Genomic DNA, 25,063 nt, shown 5'->3' with positions numbered 1-25,063 from the left:
CTGCAAGTAGATATAATCACAGAATAATTTTGGTTGGAAGGGACCTCTGGAGTTCACATCTGGTGTGACCTGGCCTGGCCTGGCCTCTTGTTGGCATGGCCAACTGGGTCAGGCTGATCAGGGCCTGACCAGTTGAGTTCTGAATTTTTCTGAGGATGGAAATTTCATAACCTCCATAGAAAACCTGCTCTGTTGCTTCAGGGAAGCCTAAAAAAAGAATTACAGAATTTGGGGTGTTTAGACTGCAACTCCAGTGTGATAAGACGTATCAGTGGGGTGCTGGAGGTTAATGTTGAACAGCATCAAAATGGAGAAACAAAACTTCTGTAAGAACCCCATAGTAAGATTTTAATAAAATTTGAGTGTTCTTTTGGTTTATGAAATGTAGAAATTAAATTATTTGACACTTTAGTATTCGGTATATATCCTCCTGAAGAGGGGGGGAGACATAAACCTCCTCCAGTATTTTAACTTTTCTTTCTACTTGAAAGTATTATATAATATACAAAGTGTGCTATAATGTCCTCTGAGATGGAAAAAAAAGAGATGCTGTTTTGCACTAATTGAAACTGAACTCTTCAGTGCTATCTTTAGTTTTCAGTTTCTTCAAACAGATTTATGTTCTGTTGATTGGGATGTTGTGTAACCAACTCTCTACTATCCAGGATCATGGAGAGCAGGACATCGTCGATAACTGGAACAACATTGGATGCTGTGGTTACTATCAGACACTCAGCCAGTCCAGGATGGATTCACCCAACTGCAAATAATCACCGCGGGGATTAGTTCTGGCTCAGCAGTAGCCCTGCTGGAGCCTGGATGCTGTTGCTGATCCTATTAGTTTGCGCCATCTTACAGTTCTGTGTCTGGATAAAAAAAGCGTCCCAGGACTAGTGGTGACAACGAATGGTTGAATGCTCCTTTCTCTAACAAGAAAGAAGCATTTTCTCGTCCAAGTCCTGGGAATTAAGATCAGAAGCATCCAAACTAGGTCAGCATGGAATCATTTTGGGTGTTGCAGATTTATGAGCTCAAGATATGTTCTGAAATAATTCAGTTCTGTACCTCTGCTGGGCCTGAAATGGCTTTGGAAGCTATTTAACTACATTCCTGTGGTGCTACATCTAAGCTGATGAACCTCTCCAGAGTTCATTGAACTCGAAGCCAATTTGGGATTATCTATACCCATGGAGTGGTAATTTTATTAATAAAATTAAATTCTTTTTAATTCAGATAAATTAATTCTTAACAAAGGCAAATCACCCAACTGGTTTCACTTGTGATTAAATAATAATTTGCTGATATTCCAAGTGTAAAGGTCAGTAATTGCAAAATCTTAGTGCGAGTCTGTGGGAAAAGATGGAAAATCATACTCCAATATTGCTCTTCTAAAATCTTAACTCTGTGCACTGTATCTTCTGACGTGTGCTTGAGTTATTAAAATTTCTCCAGTGGAGGTGCAAGTGTTGTACATCAAAGCTTGTTAGACTGACAGTCATGTAAAACCATGTGGTTCAATTCCCAGCAGAGTAGACTAATAATGAAGGTATCAGTCTCTGAGGTATTGAGTTTGTAAGTAAAAAATCTATTGATGGACCAATGTCCACTGATATTTTCCAGATCAGAATTGCATTTTCATTTCAGCTAGGAAATGAATTACGTTACAAATGAGTTTTGAAGACTGTGGTGGTGGTGGTGTTAACACCGAGTCATACTTGTTCTTTGCAAGCTGGGAAAAATCCAGAATATGTTCTTTGACTGAAGCTGCTGAGAGTTTCTGCTGATGTCATATCAGCAACTTTAATCTTCTATTTAAATAGTCTTGTTACTATTCTGTAAAAAAAAATCTATAAACATACAATCATAGAACTAAGTCAGTAATGATAGGTGTGATGAAGATGGCTCTTGAAAGCTACTAAAGCTTTTGAGGAGAACTAGGTATTGAATTAAGGCAGAATAAATCTGCTGCCATTTTGGAATTCAGCTTTTGAATGTGTAATAGAGAAGTGCTCAGAAGTTTTGCCACAGAAGCTTACTTTCAGAAGCAGCACTGCAAAAGATGAATTAAATTGAAGTAAGATTGATATAACAGCTTCAATTAGTTTTAAACTTTAGTTCCATTATTAAGCATGGATGCAGCTGTTAAAACTGGGTAGAGGCAATTTGTGGCATTTATTTTGACTTACATCTCCTAGATTCTGAAAGTTTATTGGTTCTGGTTCTATAAAGGAATACCTGCCTAAATAATCCAGAGGAGATGAGGTTTTCAGACTTTTGGGTTTTTTTTTTAAAAGATAAGTGTTTCTCACATTGTTTCTTCTGCATTTTTTCATCGTTTGACATGTAAGTAAATTTCTTCCAGTATTCTGGCATATGAGTTGCATTATTCTTTACAGTGAGTTTACAAAATTCAGCTTATAAAATTATGCAACTTTACAGCAGCTAGTCCTTAAGAAAATGTAGAAAGTGTTTTGCTGTGAAAATTAAGCCAGTGGAATTCATTACAACACATGAATATACTGAACTGCATAGTAGACGCAGAGAATCCGAAGTGTGTATGATACAAACCCCATATTTAAGAAATTGACCCCTGTGTGTAAGACACTATTTACTGTATAGACTTAATTGCATAGAAATGGAATTTACCATTACAGGGTCAACTTTTTCAGTGATACATTTTTTTAACTTATTTTTATAATGAGGTGGAGTATGCCTGCCTGCCTGTGGGAAGACTTGCTTGCTTTTGCCAGCAAAAGCAGGTGGTGTTCTCCCACCAGCCACGGGTTTGTTTGGGATGAGTAGCGTAGTGACTAACCACCCCACCAGCCTTCCTCTTCAAATGGGCTGAGAGCCACCTGGCCCTTCTCCAAGAGTCTGTACTGATTCAGCACATCTTTGCAGCAGCCAGAAGCATCCCCCTTCAGTGGCGTAGGCTGTCGAGTGCATGCAAGGCTCGCTCTCTCCTTTTTACTCCGATGTTCCATCAATGTCAAATTCCCGATGCTTTGGCTGTTACCGTGGCCTTGGCCTAGTATATTGAAATGCTCTGAAATTAAACCAGTGGTCGAGAGCTCCATTTGTGAGGAATAATGAACTTTCTCACATATGTATAGGAGACAGAGCTCACTTAACTGATGTTGCAAGGATGCTCTACATCAATACAGTGGGAGCTCACGTATGCACCAGCCTTTCTTCTGCCTAAATTTCACTATCTGCAGAGTCTCTTGGTTGTCTCCAAACTAGAGCTAGAGAGACCTAGAACAAAGACTGCATGTGTAACTGAGTGAGCTGGATTGAAAATTGAAGAACTACAGTAATGTGACAGCATAGGTGTAAATTTGGGAGACAAATCCTAGGTTACAGTGGATTCCCACATTAGCTGAGGATCTCAATAAACTTTTACTAATGTTTGCCGCAAAAAGAAGTCTTGCTCTTTTTCTGTCTTCTCTTACTTGAACACATACACTTAAATCTCAGGACTGAGTCAGGAAAGCCACAGAAAATGAAAAAACCAAAATGCTCTCTTCTAAGGCATTTTAAAGAAAGGAGCCAAAAGTCACACTAAGCATCTTTCTCCTGGAGAGGTATTTATCATCTTTGGTTTTATCGTAAGATGATACAGAGCCTCACTCCAGCAAGTAGGATGTCTGGAGTTAAGCCCAAGTTACCACCAGGGACTCAAGAGCAATTATTTGTATCCCTCAACATGCTATTGGAAGATGCTCAAATACGGTAACGCAGGTGGTGTAAGAATACTGTCTTATCAAGTTCCTATTTAATTTTTAAAGCTGATTTCTCAAGTATCTGCTGGTGGGAAGGTACTAGCAAGTTTATGCTCCCTTTTTTCTTAGGTGTAAGTTCATCTGCTCAATGTCTTATTTCATCTGCCATCCAGAGGGACCTTGACAGCTTGAGCGGTGGGCCCACGCAAACCTCATGAAGTTCAACAAGGCCAAGTGCAAGGTCCCGCATGTGGGTTGAGGCAATCCCAAGCACAAACACAGGCTGGACAGAGGATGGGTTGAGAGCAGCCCTGAGGAAAAGGACTTGAGGGGAAGGACTTGAGGGTGTTGGTGAATGAAAAGCTCAGCATGACCCAGCAATGCGTGCTTGCAGCTCAGAAAGCCAACTGTATCCTGGGCTGCATCAAAAGGAGTGTGACCAGCAGGTCAAGGGAGGTGATAGTCTCCCTCTACTCCACTCTTGTGAGACGCCCCCTGCAGTACTGAGTTTAGCTCTGGGGCACCCAACGTAAGAGGGATGTGGACCTATTGGAGTGAGTCCAGAGGAGAACACGAAGATGATCAGAGGGCTGGAGTACCTCTCCTCTGGAGACAGGCTGAGAGAGTTGGGCTTGTTCAGCCTAGAGAAGGCTCAGGGGAGACCTTAGAGCAGCTTCCAGTACCTAAAGAGGCCTATAAGAAATCTGGAGAGGGACTTTTTACAAGGGCATGTAGTGACAGGACAAGGGGGAATGGCTTTAAACTGACAGAGGGGAGATTTAGATTAGATACTAGGAAGAAATTCTTCACTATGAGGGTGGTAACAAGACAGGACAACTGGAACAGGTTGCCCAGAGAAATTGTGGATGCCTCATCTCTGGAAATGTATTATTTTCTAATAATGCTAGACCTTTCCAGAAGTACAAATCACTGAAGGTCATGTATGTACGAGTGTGCACCCTTACAGAAAATCACTTGTATGAGTGTGCATCCTTATAGAAAATCATAAGTAAGCTGTTCTGGGTTTTAAATTTTTCCCCCTATATCCTCCCTTTTCCCTTCCCCTACACTCCTTACAAGCATTTATCTTACATTAAATTTTGATATGTTAGCTATTTGTTGGGTATTATTTGATTAGGTGCTAATAAATATTAACTTAGGCAAACTGCAGGAGATTTATTATCTGTCTTCTCAGCTAAATATATGTATAATATATATAATATAAATACATACATAATATAAACTGATGAAATGTTGTGGATTGCAGAATTATTCTGTTTTGTTCATCTCACATGTAAATATCCATGATTGTTTTAATTGCTCTGTCCCTAACAGGGGATAGAGTAGGGGGTTATACAGATCACCCGCATCCAGTATTTCTTAGAATGCTTCTTGTTTATTAATCTGTTGTTATTATTAATGTAATTAAGCTCCTGTTATCAATAGCAAGTAACTGTTGACACAGCATGTGTGATCCCTTGTATATTCACCCATAGTACTCTGGCTGGAGCATCAGTTGGTGGGGGGCAACCTAGCTCTGTGCTTGGAAACGGAGGGTCACACTGCACCCTCCCACACCTCTCCAGCAGCTTTTTCTGGGTGTTCAGAAAGTCCCTCCAAGGTCCGTGTTTCATCAGATGTGTGTGTATGATCCTGTAGTTTTTGTAAATAACACAGACCTCTTGGATGAGGTGTGTGTTATATGAGCTCAGGTTGCTGCTAGCCTGCGTTGGTGGCCTAGGGCAGATTGGGCCAGACTGTGGTGTCCTGAGCTTTTCAGTTCTTGTAGGTCCAACAGGATTACTGTTATTCATCTCCAGAGGTTATTGGTCTAGAGGAAACTGTTATGAATCGCCTTATTAACACATACTTTTCCTCTCTGTTCAGCTTGCTGTTTCTGTGGTAACTGTTCCTCCATCCATCCTATAGGTGCCTACAGAACCTTCAGACAGGCTTACCAGAGGAGCCCGGCATGACATGATGCTGTATCTCGTAAACAATTGTCTGTAGATTATAGTTGTTTATATGATAGCTAGTAACTATTATTGGTAACATACCCTTGCCTCCCTCATTAGTAATTAGCATTTTATTTGTTTACATTATTATTTTAATAATTTATTTAAGCTATCATTTGAATTAATTCCAATGTGTGACTTTATTACCAATAATTACAGATAGAAAAATAACAGTTTTGGTTTTGGTAAGATGATCAGAAGGCAAAGGCCAACTAAAATACATATTTATCACATCCAGTCTCGAGCTTGGCATAAACATATGTATTTAAACCTACAGCTTTTATAACAGCATCTTCTTGAGAGCAGATTACTGTTTTAAAATTGCTGGAATGGGTTTATGAGAATGGCTTTCTTTTTCATTTCTACTTAATAGCAAAATAGGTTAAGTCTCAATTTTAATCTGTTTCCACAGGTATACCTTGAAAGACTTTTAACTTATGCAGAGATAGATATTTGTCCAGCAAACTGGAAGCGAATTGTCCTGGGTGCAATTCTACTGGCATCCAAAGTTTGGGATGACCAGGCAGTGTGGAACGTGGATTACTGCCAGATCCTGAAAGATATCACGGTCGAAGACATGTGAGTGCAGTATGTTTATCTTTGTCAATGAATGCCAAGATCTGTGTCTGTGAGGGGGTCGGGAATTCCTCTCATAAATTATATGAAGTTTGTATATTTGCGTTTTATCTAAACATGGTGGATGCTGATAGATGGCATGAGGTCTGCTTGACAGTTGCTTACATAGGAGACATAAATAATTTTTGCTTTCTGGTTGAAGTGTGTTCTACCACTGGATGTTCATGCATGGTGGTGAAAAAAGACCTGCAGAATATTTAAATGTATGACTTGACAAAAAACCCAAACACATCCAATGAGCCTGCATGTGATCCTAATGATCATACCCTGTTGTGATCCTAATGACCATTAGATGATCACCCTCTTATTTACTGCCATTATTCAAAATTAGTGCTTTCAGGGTTTGGGGGTTTTTTTTCCCACACTGAATGCTGCTAAGTTCATTTCCAAGATCTTAAAAATGTGGTATTTTAATTTGCAAAGATAAATCTCTAGTTTTTCCATCTCTTTTATCTGATGGCATTCTTAAGAAGTGCACATTGTAACAGCATAGAGAGTTATGATGTCTGGCTGGATACTCCCAAGTCACATAAAGAGTATATTCCAACAGTAAGAAAAAGAACTGTAATAAGAATAAACATAATTAATGCTTACAAATACTAAAATGAATGCTCATTTCACTAAATATTCTAGTGCTTTTTGGTTTTTTTTGTCGGTTGTTCAGCAGGTATTGCATATATTGGCTGAAGAGCATGGGGTTTGTATCATCTATACATTCAGGGCTGAGTCACGTACCACGCATGCTTTTTGAGGTGCCCTTACCTGAGCTGGTGTGCGTGCAAGAGCAGTACTGCAAGGGATGCGGTTTGGAATTGGTGCTGGGATGGTGCTGAGGGTCCAGGTACCTTGGCAGGCCACTGTGGCTTGTGCACTCGGAGAGTAACGTTTTCAGTCCACTGGTACACCCCTTTTTTTTTTATGAGCACCACCACCACCATTATTTAAAAGCTGTTTTAGTACAGTATCTGTGTGTTTCAGAGCTCTTCTAAGCAAAGCTAAGTATCTGTAATGAGAAGTACGCAAACTTGTCCCCACTTCAAGTCACTGAAGTCAGTATCACAGCCACTGAAGAGAGTTTGTGGTGGATAACCACTCTGGGAGGAGGGAAGAGGGAAGGAGGGAAGTAGATGAGAAATAATGTTTGTACAGACAGAATGTTCTTTGAATCTCAGTTTGCAATCTCAAAGCAGTGAAAGGCCAAGCATTTTTGCTAAAGCAGCCCTCATTTTGTTTCTTAATAGTTCACTGTTTGTCAGATTTATAGCTGGTCAAAAATGATCTGTAAGGGAAAGGTTGAATGTTAGGAGTCAGCTGATAGCTTTAAATTAAGTATGCTCATACACTGCTAGATAAGACTTATAAATTGGGAGTAGCTGTCATTGTTCAAGTATTAGAAAAGTTATCTCTAAATCTTGTATTAACAAGCAATTTGCGATAAGGTGGTTCTTTTGCCGGAGTCAAAGTGAAAAACAAAGCTTGCATTACTCTCATTTCAAAATAGAAGTGGGAAATACCATACAATGTCATTTCAATATCTGTTTTAAAATATGTAAGCTGCTTTAAGGATGGTTGATGCTACTTCTATTCTGACGTAACACCGACAGAATAGATTTCCAAAATAAAAGGGGGGGTAGAGATGACAAGAAGCTAAAATCAGGCCCTTCGCATTTCTTGCATGCTGTATTATTCCATGCAGAACAATTTGACAATTCTTCCTTGACTGCTTTGAGTGTTTCCTGAATGATTTTGCTAAGCTACTTTTCCCTTGATCCTTTTCTCATGCTTTTGGGTATTCAGTGGCAGTAAGGGCCTCTCTCCATTCACTGCTCCTCCAAGGCAAATCTGGGAGCTTTTAAAGTATTTCTGAAGCTGGGAGCTGAGTTGGAGTGTTGAACAGCTTGAAGCAGACTGACAGGTTTGGCTGTGCCGTATGACGTTATTAATCAGGAATGGTTATAAATATGAGTTTTGAAATTGCTGATTCTCAGAGCTTTTTTTGAATGCAGGTGATGAGGCATACTGTCATGGTGTGAAAGGAAACAAAAAAAAGAGGTTATTGTTTTTGACAAACACAGTGATGGTGCTACTGTTAGAAGTTGCACTTGAGCTGTGTAACACAGAGGGCTAACATCGGCCCTCTTTCTGAACTCCACATTCCCTAAGCCAAACTGTGATGAGCCCCTGGCCTCAAAGATTTTATCTTCTTAACCTTTTCTTAAAAGATTGTAGGCTTCTCACAAACTGCAAAACCAGAAGCCTTTGAGGAGCCTGTGCTCTCTGTGTGGTACTTGGTGGTATGTATGGCTCATGGGCTTTGTGTTTGGGGCTCCTTGTGAATTCTCCAGCAGGGATTTTGGTGGTTGTTGACCTGATGTTTATATTCCTGCTGCCAGTTTTTACAATTTTTTTTTTCCTTAACTCGTACCCCTAGTGTGGATTGGGTTTTTCCTTTATAATTTTTCAGGTAGGTGGGACAGTATAGTGCTACAATTTTGAAGTGTCTAGTTCTATGTAAGACAGGGGCTTTCATTTTTTGTATTAATAAGGCAGAAAAACTCTAGGTCAGAATCTTCAACCTCTGTGAATGGTTCAGCGTAAGTGCATGTTGCAAAACATCATGCATTCCTTCAGTGTTTTCTGAGTCACCAGCAGTACATTGAACTGTGCCTAAAAGCTAACAGAAGACTTGGGAGAACTGAAGTGCAGTATCTGTAGTCATGTATGTAGTATTACCTTAAATTTCTGTGTGAATTTCAGGAGGGGTCAGAGGAAAGCATGTGCTAAAGCAGTCTAATGAGAAGTATGGGGGAAGAAGGATATGGTGGTTAGTGAAGTTATATTACTTCGAAGAAGAAATACCTGTATTTTTTTGTTCTTTCTCAGCTGTAGTTAGTCTCCTGATCTGACCTTCAAATCTGGGAGGTAGGGTATAGTAAAAATCAGAAGCTATGTGTTTTTCTTAAAGATTTGGGGATGCTCTTCAAAAGAGGTACAGCCAATATCTTTCTCTGTTAAAATAGGTTTTATGTTATCCATTAACATAGACCTTTAGGTTTAGCTTGCAGAAAGTAAAATCTTGACAGTATAAAAGGACATTTAAAGATGATCTTCTGCATTTATTGATAGACATCTTAAAATGTAATTTTTTTCATTTGGATTTTTTAAAAGCTAGAATCTTCAACAGAGTGATTTCATGCCAGAGAGGTCCATATCCAGCTTTGAGTTAGTCTTTTAATGTTAATTAATGTTGATCATTATGTAAACAGAATTTTGGCAGAGAGAGTGTGAAGGTGAGGAAGGACAATGATTATTTTCTAAGTGATGTAAGAGTAAAGAGTGAGAATAAGAAAAATAATTCAGTGCTGAAAAACTTTACTTTTTTTCTCAATCCCCAGATCCTTCCTCTTCTATTGTCATCTGCCTGCACACTTACACTGCAGTCAAAATGTATCTTAAATGCAGTATTGTAGTCAGTCAATACCTGCTGGTGACACAGCTGTGCAGTCCCTATACTCTTCAGCAGACATGGACCACTTTTACCAGCCATTGATTTTTTTAGTTCTCCTATCTTGAAATCACTGTTTTGAACATATCATATGTCCCTGCATAAGTATAATGTAGGATATCTAGTTACCATGCAATTTATGAACATTTCCAGTGCTTAATTTTGTTGATTCGCTTATTTCTTAACATACTTCCTCATATAGTGGTGTATTTGGTATTGGTATACCAAAGTTTTCATGGGGTGAAAGCTCAAATAGTACCTCTGTTCCTATCAAGTATTTTGACAAACACATTTGTTTTAGGTACTGAAAAATAAATGATCACCCCTGTGAGTTTTGGTTGCGTGGCCTAGGGAAAAATTGCTTTATTCTGTTCATGAAGATAAGACAGTATGCTGAAAACTTCAGGTTTCCCATGACTAGTTCTAAATGATTGATGATGAAAGGCTGAAGAAAGTAAATAAGTTCTCCAGTAATTTAGGTGTTAGAGTACTTTGCGGCATTTATGAGAGATGTCTGACAAATCTAGGGCACGTCTGCATTTCGTGTTTGCATAGCTGTGTGGTGTGTGTGCAGATCCACCTAGTGGAGGTACAGCAGGAACGACAAGGATTTTTTTCCTGCTAACTTTTCTTTCCCAGATTGTATTAGCTAAACTGATAAAGGTGCCCTTCCACTAGCAAAAGTTTGTGTCTGGATTTGATTGGCACTGCAGTAGCAGCTGCAAGGTGCAGCATCTGTCATATTCCTCACTGATGGATGTATGCCACTAGAACTTGGTAGGCTAGGTCAAACCTTAGGCTACGGTTATTGTGTCTGGCAAGAATAAGAAATTAACTTGGTTTATACCATTTGCAATTTAAAGTAAATTACATTCAGAATGCACAGACTGAAGTATGTTTTCACATTTTATCTTCTTTCAACAGGAATGAGCTGGAACGCCAGTTTCTTGAGCTGTTGCAGTTCAATATTAATGTTCCCTCCAGTGTTTATGCCAAGTATTATTTTGATTTGCGTTCCCTGGCAGAAGCAAATAACCTGAGTTTTCCTTTGGAGCCCCTCAGCAGAGACAGGGCGTATAAACTTGAGGTAAAACACTTTCTTTTTAGATTGCTCACAGATGAACATATAGGGGGATTTGGAATTTTTGTGTTGTATTTCCCTTCTCCCATTTCTTCCCAAATATTCCCATGAGATATTAGAATATCATGTGTCCCTATTTTTACATCTGTTTTGTTAATGTTTTGGGTATTCACAGACATGGGGACAGCTTTTTGGCCTGATTTGCTTCATACCTTGTCTTGCTTTCCATTTATTTTTCACTTCCAGTTGTCTGAATAGGCCTTGTGAAAGTATCCACAAGTTTTACAATGACTGTATTCACAGTCTGGTTTTGTGTGTTCATTTGGTTTCTGAAAACTGATTATCCACCTTAAAGGACAGAATATTAACAAGCATTGCTGAAAATAACTATTCCATGTGCTTGATATCTGCTAATGCTCCACTTCAGATGGATCCAAGTCTGTTGCCTTGGTGTTTTTCTATTACGTAGTGTTTTTCTCGGTAGTGGGAAAACAGAAATGAGCACGTCTTTAGTGGATAAATCGTGAATGCTTATGAGACCTGGATATACCATGTGCAGAAAGCACGATGTCAGATGGTGTCGACTGTGAAGTGCAGGGCACTAGGTATTTCCACAGACAGGAGAGGAGTTTAAAATCACGGGCCAATTGTGAGCACTTTGCAAGGCTGGAATCTATTTTTCCTGAGCTTTCTGATAATGAAGTTTTTCAAATAAGTGCATTATTGCATGAATGTGTCTATATTTTACTACTGAATTTGAAATTTGTTGTTAGATGCTAACTGCTTTTAATATTGTATGTTTTTATGTAACAGCTTTTGCACTGGAGATGGTTTGCCTGTGGGTTAGAGTGAGGTTTGCATGTTCTGAAACTCCGAGTGCTCCTGTAAAGCAGGCAGGCAGTACTCTACACATTTCTGTGGGGGGAAATGGTGTGTGGGAAGATTAATTGACTTGTTTGTGACTGTAATGGGAACAGAAAGTGGTGGAGAAAGAATTGAAGCAGATTTCACCAAAGTTGTATTTTTCATTCTTTCTAAATATTCTAAATTTCACAGATAGCTGCAATTAAGGATGTAACTTAATTCTGTGTATGGAGTGTGATGTAAATTTGCATCAGATTTTGTTTCTATTGAAGAGAATTTTTAAAAAAAAGAAAATTCATTTGGATTGTAATACTAAATGAGAAGAGTTGGTTTAGTAAGTTTTAGAGGTCTTGATAACAAGTGCCATTACATATATTAAAATTGAGTTAATTACTTTTGAAGACACTTAGTGCACAGTTTCCCAACACTCACTCTGTGTCACACGCTGTGTGTAATAGCAGGTTTCAAATGAAGATAAGAACGGTAGCTCCTAAAACCTTTGAAGAAAAAAAAAGAGAAATTACTGTAAATACCCAGAGAATACTGGTGGTTCTTCTGTACTAACTGAACATATGTAAAAAGAAAGGAATATTTTTCAATAAATCCATATTATTACAATTTTTTCCATGCTAGGGATGCCTCGTGCTGCCAACAGAAGTTGGCTGTAAGTAACCCTGCTAGCCAAAGAGGATGTCCTCTTCAGGGAAGAGGGAGAGTATCTGCTGTGAAATCAACTCCATCTACCACCTCCTTGCCTCCGTTCTGCGGCCAGAAGGAAGGGAACTGCCTTTTTCCCTAGCAATATTTGGTTGTCAGTAGTGTTGCCCTTGAAACTAGTTGACAGCGTAATTCATAGTCTCGTTCCCTGAGTGCAGTTAGGCATTTAGCTTGCCAAGAGTTATCAAAATGCGTTTGCTGCTCTTCTCTAGGTCTCTCGTGTGCTGTTCAGCCCAAGAGTTCTCTGTTTTTAAAACAGTTGCCTGGATTGTTGAGTGGAGTAGATGTAGTACCACACAGGCTGTGATATTTTTGATACTGAGAGAAAAGCTGCAGTCCTTGGTGAAGGACAACAGGCTCATAGCGAATGTATGTATGCAGTGTCTGGTAAACTGAAAGGACCTTGCTCAGTCCTAAGATGTAAAATAACATATTTACTGACACTGGAGATCACAGAAGATTTTGCATAGAGAAATGGTTATATTATAACACATCCTTGCTACTTTTGCATTTTTCAACCTATATTTTATGTATCTAAAGCAGGAATGTTAGACCTGGCATGGCAGAATCTGCATTGCTATTTCTGCAGATATCATAACCTTGACATACCTGTGATGAAAAAAAAAATAATCCCAGGAATCATAGAATCATAGACCAAGGACAAGGCTGTAAATACCATTCCTCATCAAATGGAAATGCTGGACAAAATCCATCAGCTTAGAGGTGTTATAAGAGGTTATAGTTCTTGTTAAAAATGACACCACTTACTGGAGCATCTGCAGTAGATGTTTTTCCTTATTCAGTGTTCCCACAATTAACACTTAATCAGCAGCCTTGTCTTTTAAATAACTAAAAGAAAGTATTTTTTTTTCATTTTCACCAGCCTGTGGCCTAAAAGTGTCCTGACTTTGTTATACCAGTCCAGCTAGTAGTCAGAAACCATTTTCATGACCCTTCCTTTTTTTTTTTACCCCATTGTGTGAAATCATGCCAATTAAAAATGGAAAATAACATTTCATTAGATCATCCAGTCTGTCCACCTGCCAATGCTGTTTGTTCCAACCAGCATACGTAGTAGCATGTTTCCTCCTTCCTTTTAATTATGTCAAATACCAAGGCTTCCTTTGCTTCTCCCGAGAACTGTTTTCTAATATGGGAGATTTTTCTGCCATGAAGTTGTTGGATATCCAACCTTAATCCACTATTTTGTAAATTCCTACTCTTGCACCATGAGAATAACTCATGGGTTATTCTCCCATGTGCTGAACTAAACATGATTCAGATTCTGCTCTTTGTGGTAAGTCTACAAAACGTGCCTACCCTATTTCTGCTTGTGATCGTTAGTACTGCGCCTGTTTCAAAGCTGGATTTTGTAAGAGCATTTGTTAGTGCACTCCCAATTTAACTATGTTGTCTGAGCTTTTTATTGTTAGGATAGTGAGAGTGAGCACATAGTTCAAACTTTGAACTACATGCTGTATTTTCTTGACCCTAAAGAGGTACAGTCCCATAGATCAAACAGACAAAAAAGAGGAGAAAAATATGTAAGTTACAAGGTAGAAAAGTGCCTCCATATTCCTACTGTTGCAGTGATTGATTGCGAGCCTGCCTGTTTTGTATGTTCAGAACCCTCTTAGCCAAGAAGTGAAGGGAGGGAGAGCAAAACTACTCTGCTCTTTTGTCAGGAGTAACCTGATTGGTCTTCTTTTCATTCTCCATAAATAAAGGAGAACCTACATCATCACAACTTCCAGTTGTTCTAGTGATCTTTTTATTTATTTTTTTCCCCCATTTACCTTATATATAACCCTTCCCAACTTACTGCTGTCTGTCCCTGCTAAGTTCTTTCTGGTTTATCCTTTTTTGGGGGGTGTTGCATTCGCAGTTGTGTGCCTTTGTGCATTCCCAGCAGTGAAGCCATAGCAGCCCTGCTGCTTTCGCACCCTGCACAAATGTGTGCATGCAGCCAAAATTCGTACTACAACTGCTATTGCCTTTCTCCCTTCTCAAATACTTGTCTAGAGTCATATAACTCAGCAGAGGAACTGACTTTTAGTTCTGTGTGCACATATATAATGGAAGAATATATATGTATTCATTTTTCTAGCTGATTACAGATATTACAGTCAAGTGCAGTAAATTTTCACGTGATTGAGTAGTGTTGCTGGTTTTAAGAATGTTTTGATTTCATATGAGAAATGGTCCCTTGCAAAAATTGGTTTATTTTTCTAGCAATAAAAGCAACAGAAATATCAGACGACAGAAAGGTGTTTATAAGCTATTTGGATTTATTTTAATTGAAAAACAATAATAAATATTTACAATTTTCTGCTTTTGTCTTGTTTCCCCATATGTTATGCTGAAGTTGCCTAAGTAACTTGCCAAATAGGCTCCAAATGTCAATTTTGTAAATTATTTGAAGATGAAGAGGCATCTTTAGATACCGGATACATCAGTCAGTGTGTTTCTTATCCATATGATTAATCACCAGAGCCTAGAGATGCCAAATACTAAGTGCCACTTCCAAGCAAAATTTCATTTTGTCTGAGCAAGTGCCAGAATAGAAATTTTCCTGTGAAACAGACAATTTTGAAGTCATTACCTTCTCTGGCTGTTCGGTGCCTAAGGTAATAGCCTGATTTGGCAGCTGAAAGAAGCTGAGCTCCAACTCAGTACACTTACTTGCCAAGCCATGCCTTGGCATATTATTTCATGATTAAACACTTTTTGTCTATTGGATTTTAAATGCGACTGAATTGCATGATCATTCTTAGTCCATTGAGTCCCTGGTTAAGTTAATAAAATGTTATTAAGCAGTTTTAAGTGAGTTAAGTTATGGTTTACATAGCAACGGGAATATTTGTGTTATTTTATTCTGTTGTGCTCTTCATGTGCACTAAAAAAAGAAAACTGTTGAAGAATGGCCTTAACAAAAGGAAATTCAGTTTCCAACTAAAAAGTAGCAACTGGTTTCTTGGTGGTGGTGGTAGGTTTTGTATTGGTTTGGTTTTGTTGTTTTTTTAATATAACGATTTTTTGTGGCTTGCTTGACAAAAGCATGAGGTAAATTTGCTCTCAGATGTATGTGTTGTGTGCTTCTGTCAAACCTGCCTCTGGTCTATGCAGGACTACTAAAATTAAATTTGCTGCTGCAACTTGCTGCAGTATAGAAGGAAATCTCAAGAAAGTAAATGATGATCAGTGGAGTCAGGCTGTTTATTTGTATTGCCTTGTTTTACAATCAAACACTTGTACTGGCTTTGTTTGTACGGTGCTTTTTATTAAACACCTCATCTTAAAACACAATTTAAAAGCATTCCTGAGTAAATAAAAGTACTGGTTTAGTTCATCTTATTTTTTTAATTTGACCTTGAGTACTCCTTGCAATGAGCTTTTTCTGCAGTTCTGTGTGTTTGATGCCAGAGTTAACATCCCTACTGATGCCAACCGTAGCCTGTCCCAACCTTTATGAACTCTAATAGACCTGCTATTTGAAGGCACAGTATATTTGTGCATATGAGGTCTAGAATAAATATTTTTTTAAACTCAGCTAAAAACGGTAGAAGAAACACAAAATGTTAACTCCACTGTAGTATAATAGGAGTCGATATTTGAATAATTTTTGTATCTCTAAAAGGTTTTTAAAATTTCTGTGTATTTTTAATGGAAATTAAATTACTCTGAATATGAGTTACACTTCCCACTGGCACCTTATAAGATAGCCTGATCACATAGAAGTCACCCCTTCTGAAGCACAAGGAAACGTCAGCTCTGTAAGCAAAGTAGGGCAAGTATTCTGCCAGACCATTTATGAGTAGAAAAAAATATAATTACTACAAGACCTTTTAGGAAATAAAAAAGTTACGAGCCATCCTCTCTATGCCTTCTCTAATATGCTTACATTGTTTTGTTAAGTTTTCCACTACTTTTTCCCCAATGAAGTGCTACGTATGAGTTTCCATATCACAGTGGGTAAGCTTTGTCAGGTCCCTTGATAAGACCTGTGATGGTTAACCTGTGAAGAACAGGCTTGGAATATGCTCACTGAGTCCTTCAGAAGCAGCTGTGGTGGGCAATGCAATGTCAGTGTGTTTCTTTCTTTTAAGGTTAATGAAACAAGAAAGAGGATTTGGGTAGAAGCTCTTCATGTGTTTAGCTTAATGAAATGACTTTTTGTAATTCTACCTGTATGTAGAAATCTGTGTTTAGTTTTATTTTACCTGCAGAGCTGTGGTCAAAGCAATTGAGGTATTTTCATTCTTTTGTCTTACAGGCCATTTCCCGCTTGTGTGAAGATAAATACAAGGACTTCAGGAAAGCCGCAAAGAAACGGTCAGTCAGTGCTGACAATCTGACTGTGGTTAGATGGTCCCCTGCTATTATCTCCTAACAGAGGAGACTGGAATATTCCTATGGACGTACTGTTTCATCCATCCATTTTTTTTCGGGGTGGGCTGGGGGTGGGGGGCTAAAGAAAAAAGACTTTTGATTTTTTTATTTTTAAATCTGTCAAGCTGCCTTTACAGTGCCTCCCCATTGTGTAGCACACGAATAAATACCTAGTGGAAGGAGAATGGAGAAATCCGTGTTCGGGAGAGAAGATGGGCAACACTTTTTTTCTCACTCTCACTAACAGCTTTACCCTTTTTATGAGGAAACAGCAAATCAGGTGCTTGGAAGAAGAAACAAAAAAATGAAGTAGAGGCAGAAATATATTTAAGAACTGTGCCATTTTCTAGTAAGCTGTACTCATGAAGAGAAATGGCAGCATGAAAACAAACCATGTAGTCAGATGACTGTGCTCTAGAGGAATGAAGTTGGGAGAGTTCCATCATAAAGGTTTCTCTTAATATCTTTTTTTAATTTTTTGTTGGGTTTCTTTTTTTTTTATTTTGCATTCCTCATTGCTGCTTCCCAGGATAAATTCTTCCCCTTGCACAGCAAGAAATACAAAGTCTGTATTTACAGTAGCACAAGCCCCTGAATAAATAGCGTTGGGTTTTTTCACTGCACTTTTCTCTGTAAGCTGTCTTATTAGCATTATTCTTCATAATTATTATGCATATGTTATATTTCTTGTATGCCTTTTATTGTATTTCAAAAGAGAGAACTTGACCATAGTGCTGAACCAAAAGTGTGTACAGGGATCAGAAGATCTTCGTAATTTCATGATGTGTTTTATTTATAGTATACTTGGGTGCGTGTGCCTTCCTGAGTTCTTGGAATCATTTATTTTTCCTTAATATAAAGATACAGTTATTAAAGTATTCAGATGATGATGATAAGACTTGGGCCAAATCTCTGAAGTTTGCAACAGATCTTGTGATCCTTTTTGCAGATTTTCATAGCATTAGAAGTTAGCAGAATTCATTCTGAGGGAGATTATTTTGGTTTTGTATGGCCTGACTAGTTCATTCCTTCACCTCCAGGTCCATTGTTGCAAGCAATATTCTCGATTTTTATATGTTTACTTTAAATCAAAGTGAGTCTGTTTGTATAAAATAAAAAATAATAAAAAAAATAATTCCAGTGAGAAGGCCTGTAGAAGAGCAGGATGGAAATCTTAACAAGATAGTTGTCACAAATAGATTTGATTTTGAAGCTAAAACACAGACCCTCATGTTCTTCATCCTAGGTGCTTATAGAAATTAACAGTAACCGAACTGTGAACATAATTTTCAACTCTGAGTATTACGCTCTTCTGTTGTTGTTACTAGTTCCCTTTTACTGTGGCTGTTGCCGCCTTGGAATTTGTAAGAAACTTTTATAGAAAATAAGTTGTCAGTATAAGCATATTTGCTTTATCATTTCCCAGGGTGATTTCTCCCCCCCCACCCTCCCCTTTCTTTTTCTTTTGCACAGTTTAGACAAATAGAGCTCAAAACTCTCAGTTCCTTGAAATCCTTTCTTTGTGACTATCAATCACTGAAATGAATGGCAACAGATGTCCCTGATTTATGCACTACTGTGGTAAACCATAAAGATTCCATATTTGTTTTATTAAGCCCTATGGGCTTGTAGCAAACCTAGGGGCCCAGAGCTGCACACTTGACTTCCAGTGCAATGCTAATCAGATGCCTTCAGGCAGAGGGGCACTGACAGGATTGAAGTAGTAATACCAAACAGTTTTCTGTTAACTTTCTAATGTGATTTGTGTAGTTTGAGACATGAAGGTTTTGTCCATAAATTCTCCTGACATCCTTTGGGCCTTTAAAATAATCTCATTCTCATCACTTCTTGTTGTGCCAATGCATCAGAACTGTGAGTATCCAAGTCCATTTTTCCCTTGAACGTGGAATGTAAGGAAAGTGTTTATAACAATACAAATGCAAATTACAGCATTTGAAACCTCTTTACAGATAGTATCTAAAGGAACATTTTCAGAGCATTTGAAACTCATCCTTTATAAGCATAAATTTAGGCTTTAAAATATGTAAAATATTTTGATTTATCAACACTTTGCTAAACTATTTTCCATTTAACTTGATATCAGGAATATTGGTTTTATCCATTTCTGGGTGATGGAGATATGAACTTTGGATTATGTAAAGATCTCAATGCATCAACTATAATTTTTGTGAAGTTTATTAAACTACTTTAAAGATTGTATAGTCTATTTATTGTATGTATGTACATACAGTCTGATACTTTAAAAAGTGGATTCCGTAAAACCTGGCTCAGTCTTGTTTAGACTATTGAATATCGTTTTAGCCTTGTGCACTGGATTCTACCTCTGTATAGGAGAATTTTCCATATTCTTAATTAGTACTGATTCTGTGATTAACTTGGTTATGTTTCTTGCACTAAGAATTAAAAAAAAAAAAAAAATCTGCTGTAAGTGTGGATTTTTTTCTTTAGTTTAAGTTTTGCCAGATGAATCCTCTACATTTCAATGGATGTTTCTTTCCCTCGTGGTTATAGAATAATTCTTTGCTTTTTTTTCTGGTTTGTTCCGAGGTTGCCAAAAAATACAGTACCTGTCAGTAAATCTTAAGGAGTGTCTTTTGTTTGCAAGGTATTCTATACCATGTAATTAAAAACGAATTATTATTTAGGATTATGTTGTGTTCAGTGTAGTTTTTTAAACGTTACTTATGGAAAATGCCATTGCAAGGCTAGAGAGTCATCTCTAGAAGATGAGAAGGGAGGAGAACCGAATAGCGTTTTAATTAACAGCACAAATACATTGTGATTTTCATTTCAGAACTTGAAATTCTATTTGCTGTAAATGTTTTCTGGATTAAGATTTTTGTTACTGCTTTGGTCACCAGCTCAGAAACGAAAAGGTGTAGGAGATGATGTAATAAACCTGTCCCTTCAAGCATTATTGTCTTAATGAATTATTTTTATATGCTGAACCATTGGATCATCTGTTTTGTCACTTATGCACTGATAATTGGATAAATATTTGAAAAAGGCATCTTGTAAGGGTTTTTGTCCATGCATCCCTCTGCAGCCCAAGGATGTTTTCCTAATTCCTCTTTCCATCTGGAGACTTGTTTATATTTTGGGTTCTGTTTATTTTTTTGTCAGTGATATATACCATTCTGACAGACACTGTTCTTTGGGACTGAGAATGCTGAGTTGTGAGATAAAGTGCAAAAAGAAGAAAGAAGACAAATCATCTTTTCCACCTTCCACAAACACCATCAGTCTTTCAAATGATATGATTTCTATTGCTTGGAAAATACAAAATCCTGTCCCATAGCAGGGTAGCAGTATCCTTTTCAAGAATTGTGTTTTTTCTTTATTGATCTTCTTTTTGAGAGGGGGCGAGAGAGATCAGCATATATGGCTTAGTTTCCCTTAGCTTTGTTTATCATGTAAACGAAAAACATGGTGAAAGAGCTGTTTACATTTATAGAGTCTTAGTTCAGACTTTGTTTTTTACACCTCTCTCTACTTTCGAGCTTTCCTAATGCCAGAAACCTTAGATATAACCTAATGATTAGAAGTAGCAAAAACCTCATCAGAAAAGGGTGATGGTGTATTGGTGGCAGATGACAAAGTGACATCTGGTAGTGTTGGCTATATATAAAATTAGAAGTATGTGGGAGGGGATAGAGGAACTGAAAGAGCAGAACCAGAAAAAATCCCAAAGCCTTAACAGCTGAAGCAACAAATTGTTCACAGTCATCCTTTGTTGATAATGAACGTTGCATTTTCCAGTGGCATGTTTAAACCACTAACTGGAGTGCTGCACATCCACTCCAGACTCATATTGCTCTCTGCTCCTATGTGGTCTTCGTAAGGGATAAGGAAAAGCTCAGCCTAGCTTTTGGCACTTTCCTCACTTCTGTTTTGAACACATTCCTGTAATAAGGATTTTATTTCTTTTTACCTGAATTGACAGTAGTTGAAAACATCTGCCTACCTCTGCAGCAGGGTCCCACTTAGTGAATGTAGGAGGTTCTGAGAAAAGAATCAAATATAAAGACAAACATTCCTGCATGAATGCGACCTAGATGTATACGGAAATGTTGGTGTCTGTGCCCAAATTGCAGTAAGTGCTGTTCTGCTGTTTGTATTTTCTCTTCAACTGAACTGCATCTGGAGGAAACCACAGAACTGATGAGACTTTCAGTTGCATAAACTAAAGGTAATGACAGAAGATATGTAGCGGCCACTGCTAGGAGAAAATTCTTTAAAAAAGGAAATGAAATAGAGCAGGTGAGAATCCAAAAAATTGGCTGCTGAATCCCAGAACCATGGCATGAAAATGACTGAATACGTTAGCCAAGAAAGCCAATGCTTGAGTTTACTTCTGTTGCCTGGGCTGGGTCATCGGACTCTTCCCATCAGAAGAAGACGCAAAAGGATGGCAGATGGAAGACAGGTGACAGCAGTACAAATAGAGTGTATTTCCTGTGTTCCTTCTAGAATGGTTGGTCTGATGTGATTTGATGTGAAAAAAAGAAAGAGTTTTTCTTTCATGCCCTTTACACCATGTATAATGTGTTTCAGCATTATTGGTGGAGACTTTCACCTCATAGCTAGATATAATACTCTTTGGTGGATACACTAAGCAAGCTTCTTGGCGTGGTGATAGGTGACAGTATACCTACATTATTCATACGAGTTGTCCAGAATCATCTCTGTAAAGAGTTTGTAATGCTCACTCAAGGCACTGGACAGTATCTTTCATGAATATGTCAATGGTCTCTACAGATTGAGAGCAGCAAGTAACAAAAAGTGAAAAATTCTATCTGTGAGGTACAATTTCACAATGTACTTATGTAATTTACCTACTCAATGTACATACAGAATATAGTTTCAGAATTTCATTTTTCCATGCATCTCTGACACTTCGACTGGCGTGCTGTGGTAAAACTGCAGTAAAACTGCAGTAAAACTTTGAACCAAGAAAATCTTTGGAACTAGCACTGCTGCTCACTTTGAATGCACTGGCAGTGAAGCACATCCTCAAAAGGCAGATGAAGACTTACTCATGTGACGTGAGGACTTTGCTAACTAGGCTTTAGAGTAAGCCACCTTCACGTAAGAGATCCTGCAGCACGCTTAAGTCTAGCGCTAGTTCTTCTGTTACCTGTATGTTGTCTTGCTTCACTGCCTCAGGGTTTTCATGCCCTTTTATTTTAGACATTAGTACAAATTATTCTCCATGGAAACAGTATCTCAGGAGCTGGCAGCTTTGATGCACTTGCTGCCTTGGATTTAAGCAATACAGATCATCCCATGACCGCATACTTCTCTTCCACATATTTCAGGCAAGCTAAGCGTTCTTCTGTGGAAAAAAGTGAGGCCAAAAAGATGGGGATTGGTGTGCTAGAAGGGTTATAAGGCATGATTAGGTGTGCATAGTTTTAAAATAAGCCAGGAAATAAAGACCAGAAAATGTATTTGTATCTTCTGTGGTATTAATACCAAAAGGCTTTGATGATACTTTGAGTAGTGTGAGGATGTTAAATTTCTTGGGCAAGGAGTTTGACGGATAATTGTCTCCCTTCAGCAGGACAGGATATGCAGATTGTATTGTCATAAATGCTACGAGGAGGAAGACCAGATTGTACTAAGGAAAATGGCACAAAAGCAACACGTAAAATATACACACTAAATAATTTTAATATCATGCATTAGAACTGCAGAACTATCTTCATGTTGACACACAATCTAGCAGTGTTTGGAAAGTATTGGTGGTCGCCTTATTTGCATAATTATATCCTGTTCCTTTTGTGGCCTTAAAAGGTCATCCTCTGTATGCAGAAGCTTAGCTGACCAACTACTAGAATATAACCAATAATATTTGGAAGTAGACTTAAAAAAATAAGAAATGTAGAAGTGTTCCTGTTAAGAACAAAAGCTGCTGGGGGTAATTTGGCAGTGCTGTTGGGCTTCATCAGTATGAACATTGTGTAAACAGAGAGGTAAAAACAGTCTCCTGTTTGTGAGACCTCCCTGTACATATAAATGACACTTTTGAAGTCAGGGTGGGAGGGTGAGGAGAATTGCAGACACTCCCACACACACCCCAGCCTCAAGTCCATTGTTGTAGTTAGAGTAATTCTGCATTGGTCCTAGCAGAGTTGTGAACAGAGATGGAAAATGATCTTCCACCTTCTTTATGTAGCTTTGCACAATGATTTAAAAATCCAAATCACCACCAGCATTTGTAACATTAAATACTTAACTGCTGCCAACAAGTGTGCACCTTACATTTTACCATAGGAACATGTCCAGAGTTTGAATGTGTACTTTAATAGTCCTTTAGAGGGCACCAATTCTATATCTGTCCTCTAGGAAACTAGAGGAATGATTCTTGTAACATAGGAAAATAGTTGGGTATATCTTGATGGTTTTGCATACAGGCAGGTAAAGCGATCTTCCAGATCTGCTGGGATTTAAGGCTTTGGGTCAAAGATTTTTTTTCAGCTGAACAGAAATAAATGCTACAAAGCATTAAGCGGCAGTATTGACTTAATCTAGAGAAATTATAGCCATGTCACCCTGACACTAACTCCAGTGAACAAAGGATTCTTCTGGGCTGATTCTTCTGTGTTCCCATTTAATAATTAATCTACTTCTGAATCTCAGTACAAACATCTTCAGTGTTTCTGATCTGTAAGAAATCTAGACCATGAAATCATTGCTTTTCTGTGGTAGCCTGCCACTACCGTACATCAGAAAGGCTTTTTTTCGTTCTGCTCTGTTTGTTCTGTTCTGCTGACATGTGGCAGAACAAAGTTGTTCTGCTCCTTAAAGCATGCAGATAGCTAAACCGTGCTAGGTCTGTGTGCTTAGGTACCTGATTGCCAGCTGTGACGTTTTCTCTTCTAACTTTTCTAAAAGAATTTTCTGTTAGAAAAAGAAACCAGGGCAAGAAATCAGTTGTGAATTTTCTCTGAAATACACAGGTTGCAAATCAGCATCTAATTTTTCCATTTCATTTTTTTAAATAATCTCAGACTTCAGCTGAATTTTCCTTGACGATTTCAGTATGTGAGTGCACATGTGAGCATTTTCTTTTCATTAACTGCATTAGATAAGGAATTTATGTTCCTTATCTGATTGCTAATAGAAAATAATTATTTTAAATGTCATTTGAACCTGTTGTTTCCCTCCCTGAGGAATGCATTTGTCTGGATTCTTGGACTTTTACAAGTAGGTAAATCTAGTGATACAAGATTGCAGGTTTTGGCACTGTCCCCTTCATATTGTAACATGAACAATGAACTGTTTACAAATTGTGGTATAAACTGAAAGCTTCAGAGGGCTGGGGAGAATGGGGAACAGAAGAAAACTGCAACTTTGATTTCTTCAGCAGACTAATACTTGTCCCTCTCAGTTTTTCTTCTTCATAATGTGTCCTTAAAAACAGTTTCAGCATCTGGAGCACATCCAAAGAAGGGCAACGAAGCTGAAAGGTCTAGGAAAAAGACTTACAAAGAGCAGGTGAGGGAACTGGGGTTGTTTAGCCTGGAGAAAAGGAGGCCCAAGGGAGACCTTAGCACTCTCTATAACTGTCTGAAGGGAGGATGGGGTAAGGTGGGTGTCAGTCTCTTCTCCCAACTAACAAGCAATAGGACAAGGGGAAATTGCCTCGAGTTGAGCCAGGGGAGGTTTAGACTGGATATTAGGAAAAATATCTTCAAGCATTGGAACAGGCTGCCCAGGGAAGTTATTGAGTCACCATCCCTGGAGGAATTTAAAAGATGGAGATGTGGTGCTTAGGGACGTGGTTGAGTTGTGAACTTGGCAGTGCTGGGTTAACAGTTGGACTTGCTGATCTTAAGGGTCTTTTCCAACCTAAATGATTCTAGGATTCTGTGATTCTATTTTCTGAATGTCCTGTATTCTCCTGAATGCAGAATTGCTCAGGATTTGAACAGAAAATGCCAACCCCATCAATCCTTTTTAAGACTTGAGGTGCACTCCCAGGGATGTCAGGCTGAAATGCAATAAAAAGTAGAAATATAAGGAAGCAGGGGAAGAGGACCGCTTGGGGCAGTGGAAAGTGCCCGCAGGCTGAGCTCTAGTGCCCAGGCCGAGGAAGCAAGCAAGGAAA

General features: G+C 38.4%; 1 protein-coding gene across 7 annotated transcripts in view; it reads left to right on the top strand.

Moving 5' to 3' along the window:
• The window catches only part of CCNY (cyclin Y), a 125,237-nt gene extending 105,373 nt beyond the window's left edge, over positions 1–19,864 (top strand). For 6 of the 7 annotated variants that reach the window (XM_030488556.1, XM_030488549.1, XM_030488591.1 and 3 more), the window contains 3 exons: positions 6,150–6,316; positions 10,803–10,965; positions 16,814–19,864. In XM_030488556.1, coding sequence (XP_030344416.1) covers positions 6,150–6,316; positions 10,803–10,965; positions 16,814–16,930 — 447 coding nt within the window. In that variant the 3' untranslated portion in view covers positions 16,931–19,864. The remainder of the gene's footprint in view (positions 1–6,149; positions 6,317–10,802; positions 10,966–16,813) is intronic. The other variant, XM_030488572.1, reaches the window with a different exon arrangement.
• Positions 19,865–25,063: the final 5,199 nt, after the last annotated feature.

This window comes from Strigops habroptila, chromosome 1 (assembly GCF_004027225.2).
Source record: "Strigops habroptila isolate Jane chromosome 1, bStrHab1.2.pri, whole genome shotgun sequence".
In the NCBI taxonomy this organism is placed as follows: domain Eukaryota; kingdom Metazoa; phylum Chordata; class Aves; order Psittaciformes; family Psittacidae; genus Strigops; species Strigops habroptila.
This window is presented reverse-complemented; position numbering and strand designations above follow the sequence as displayed.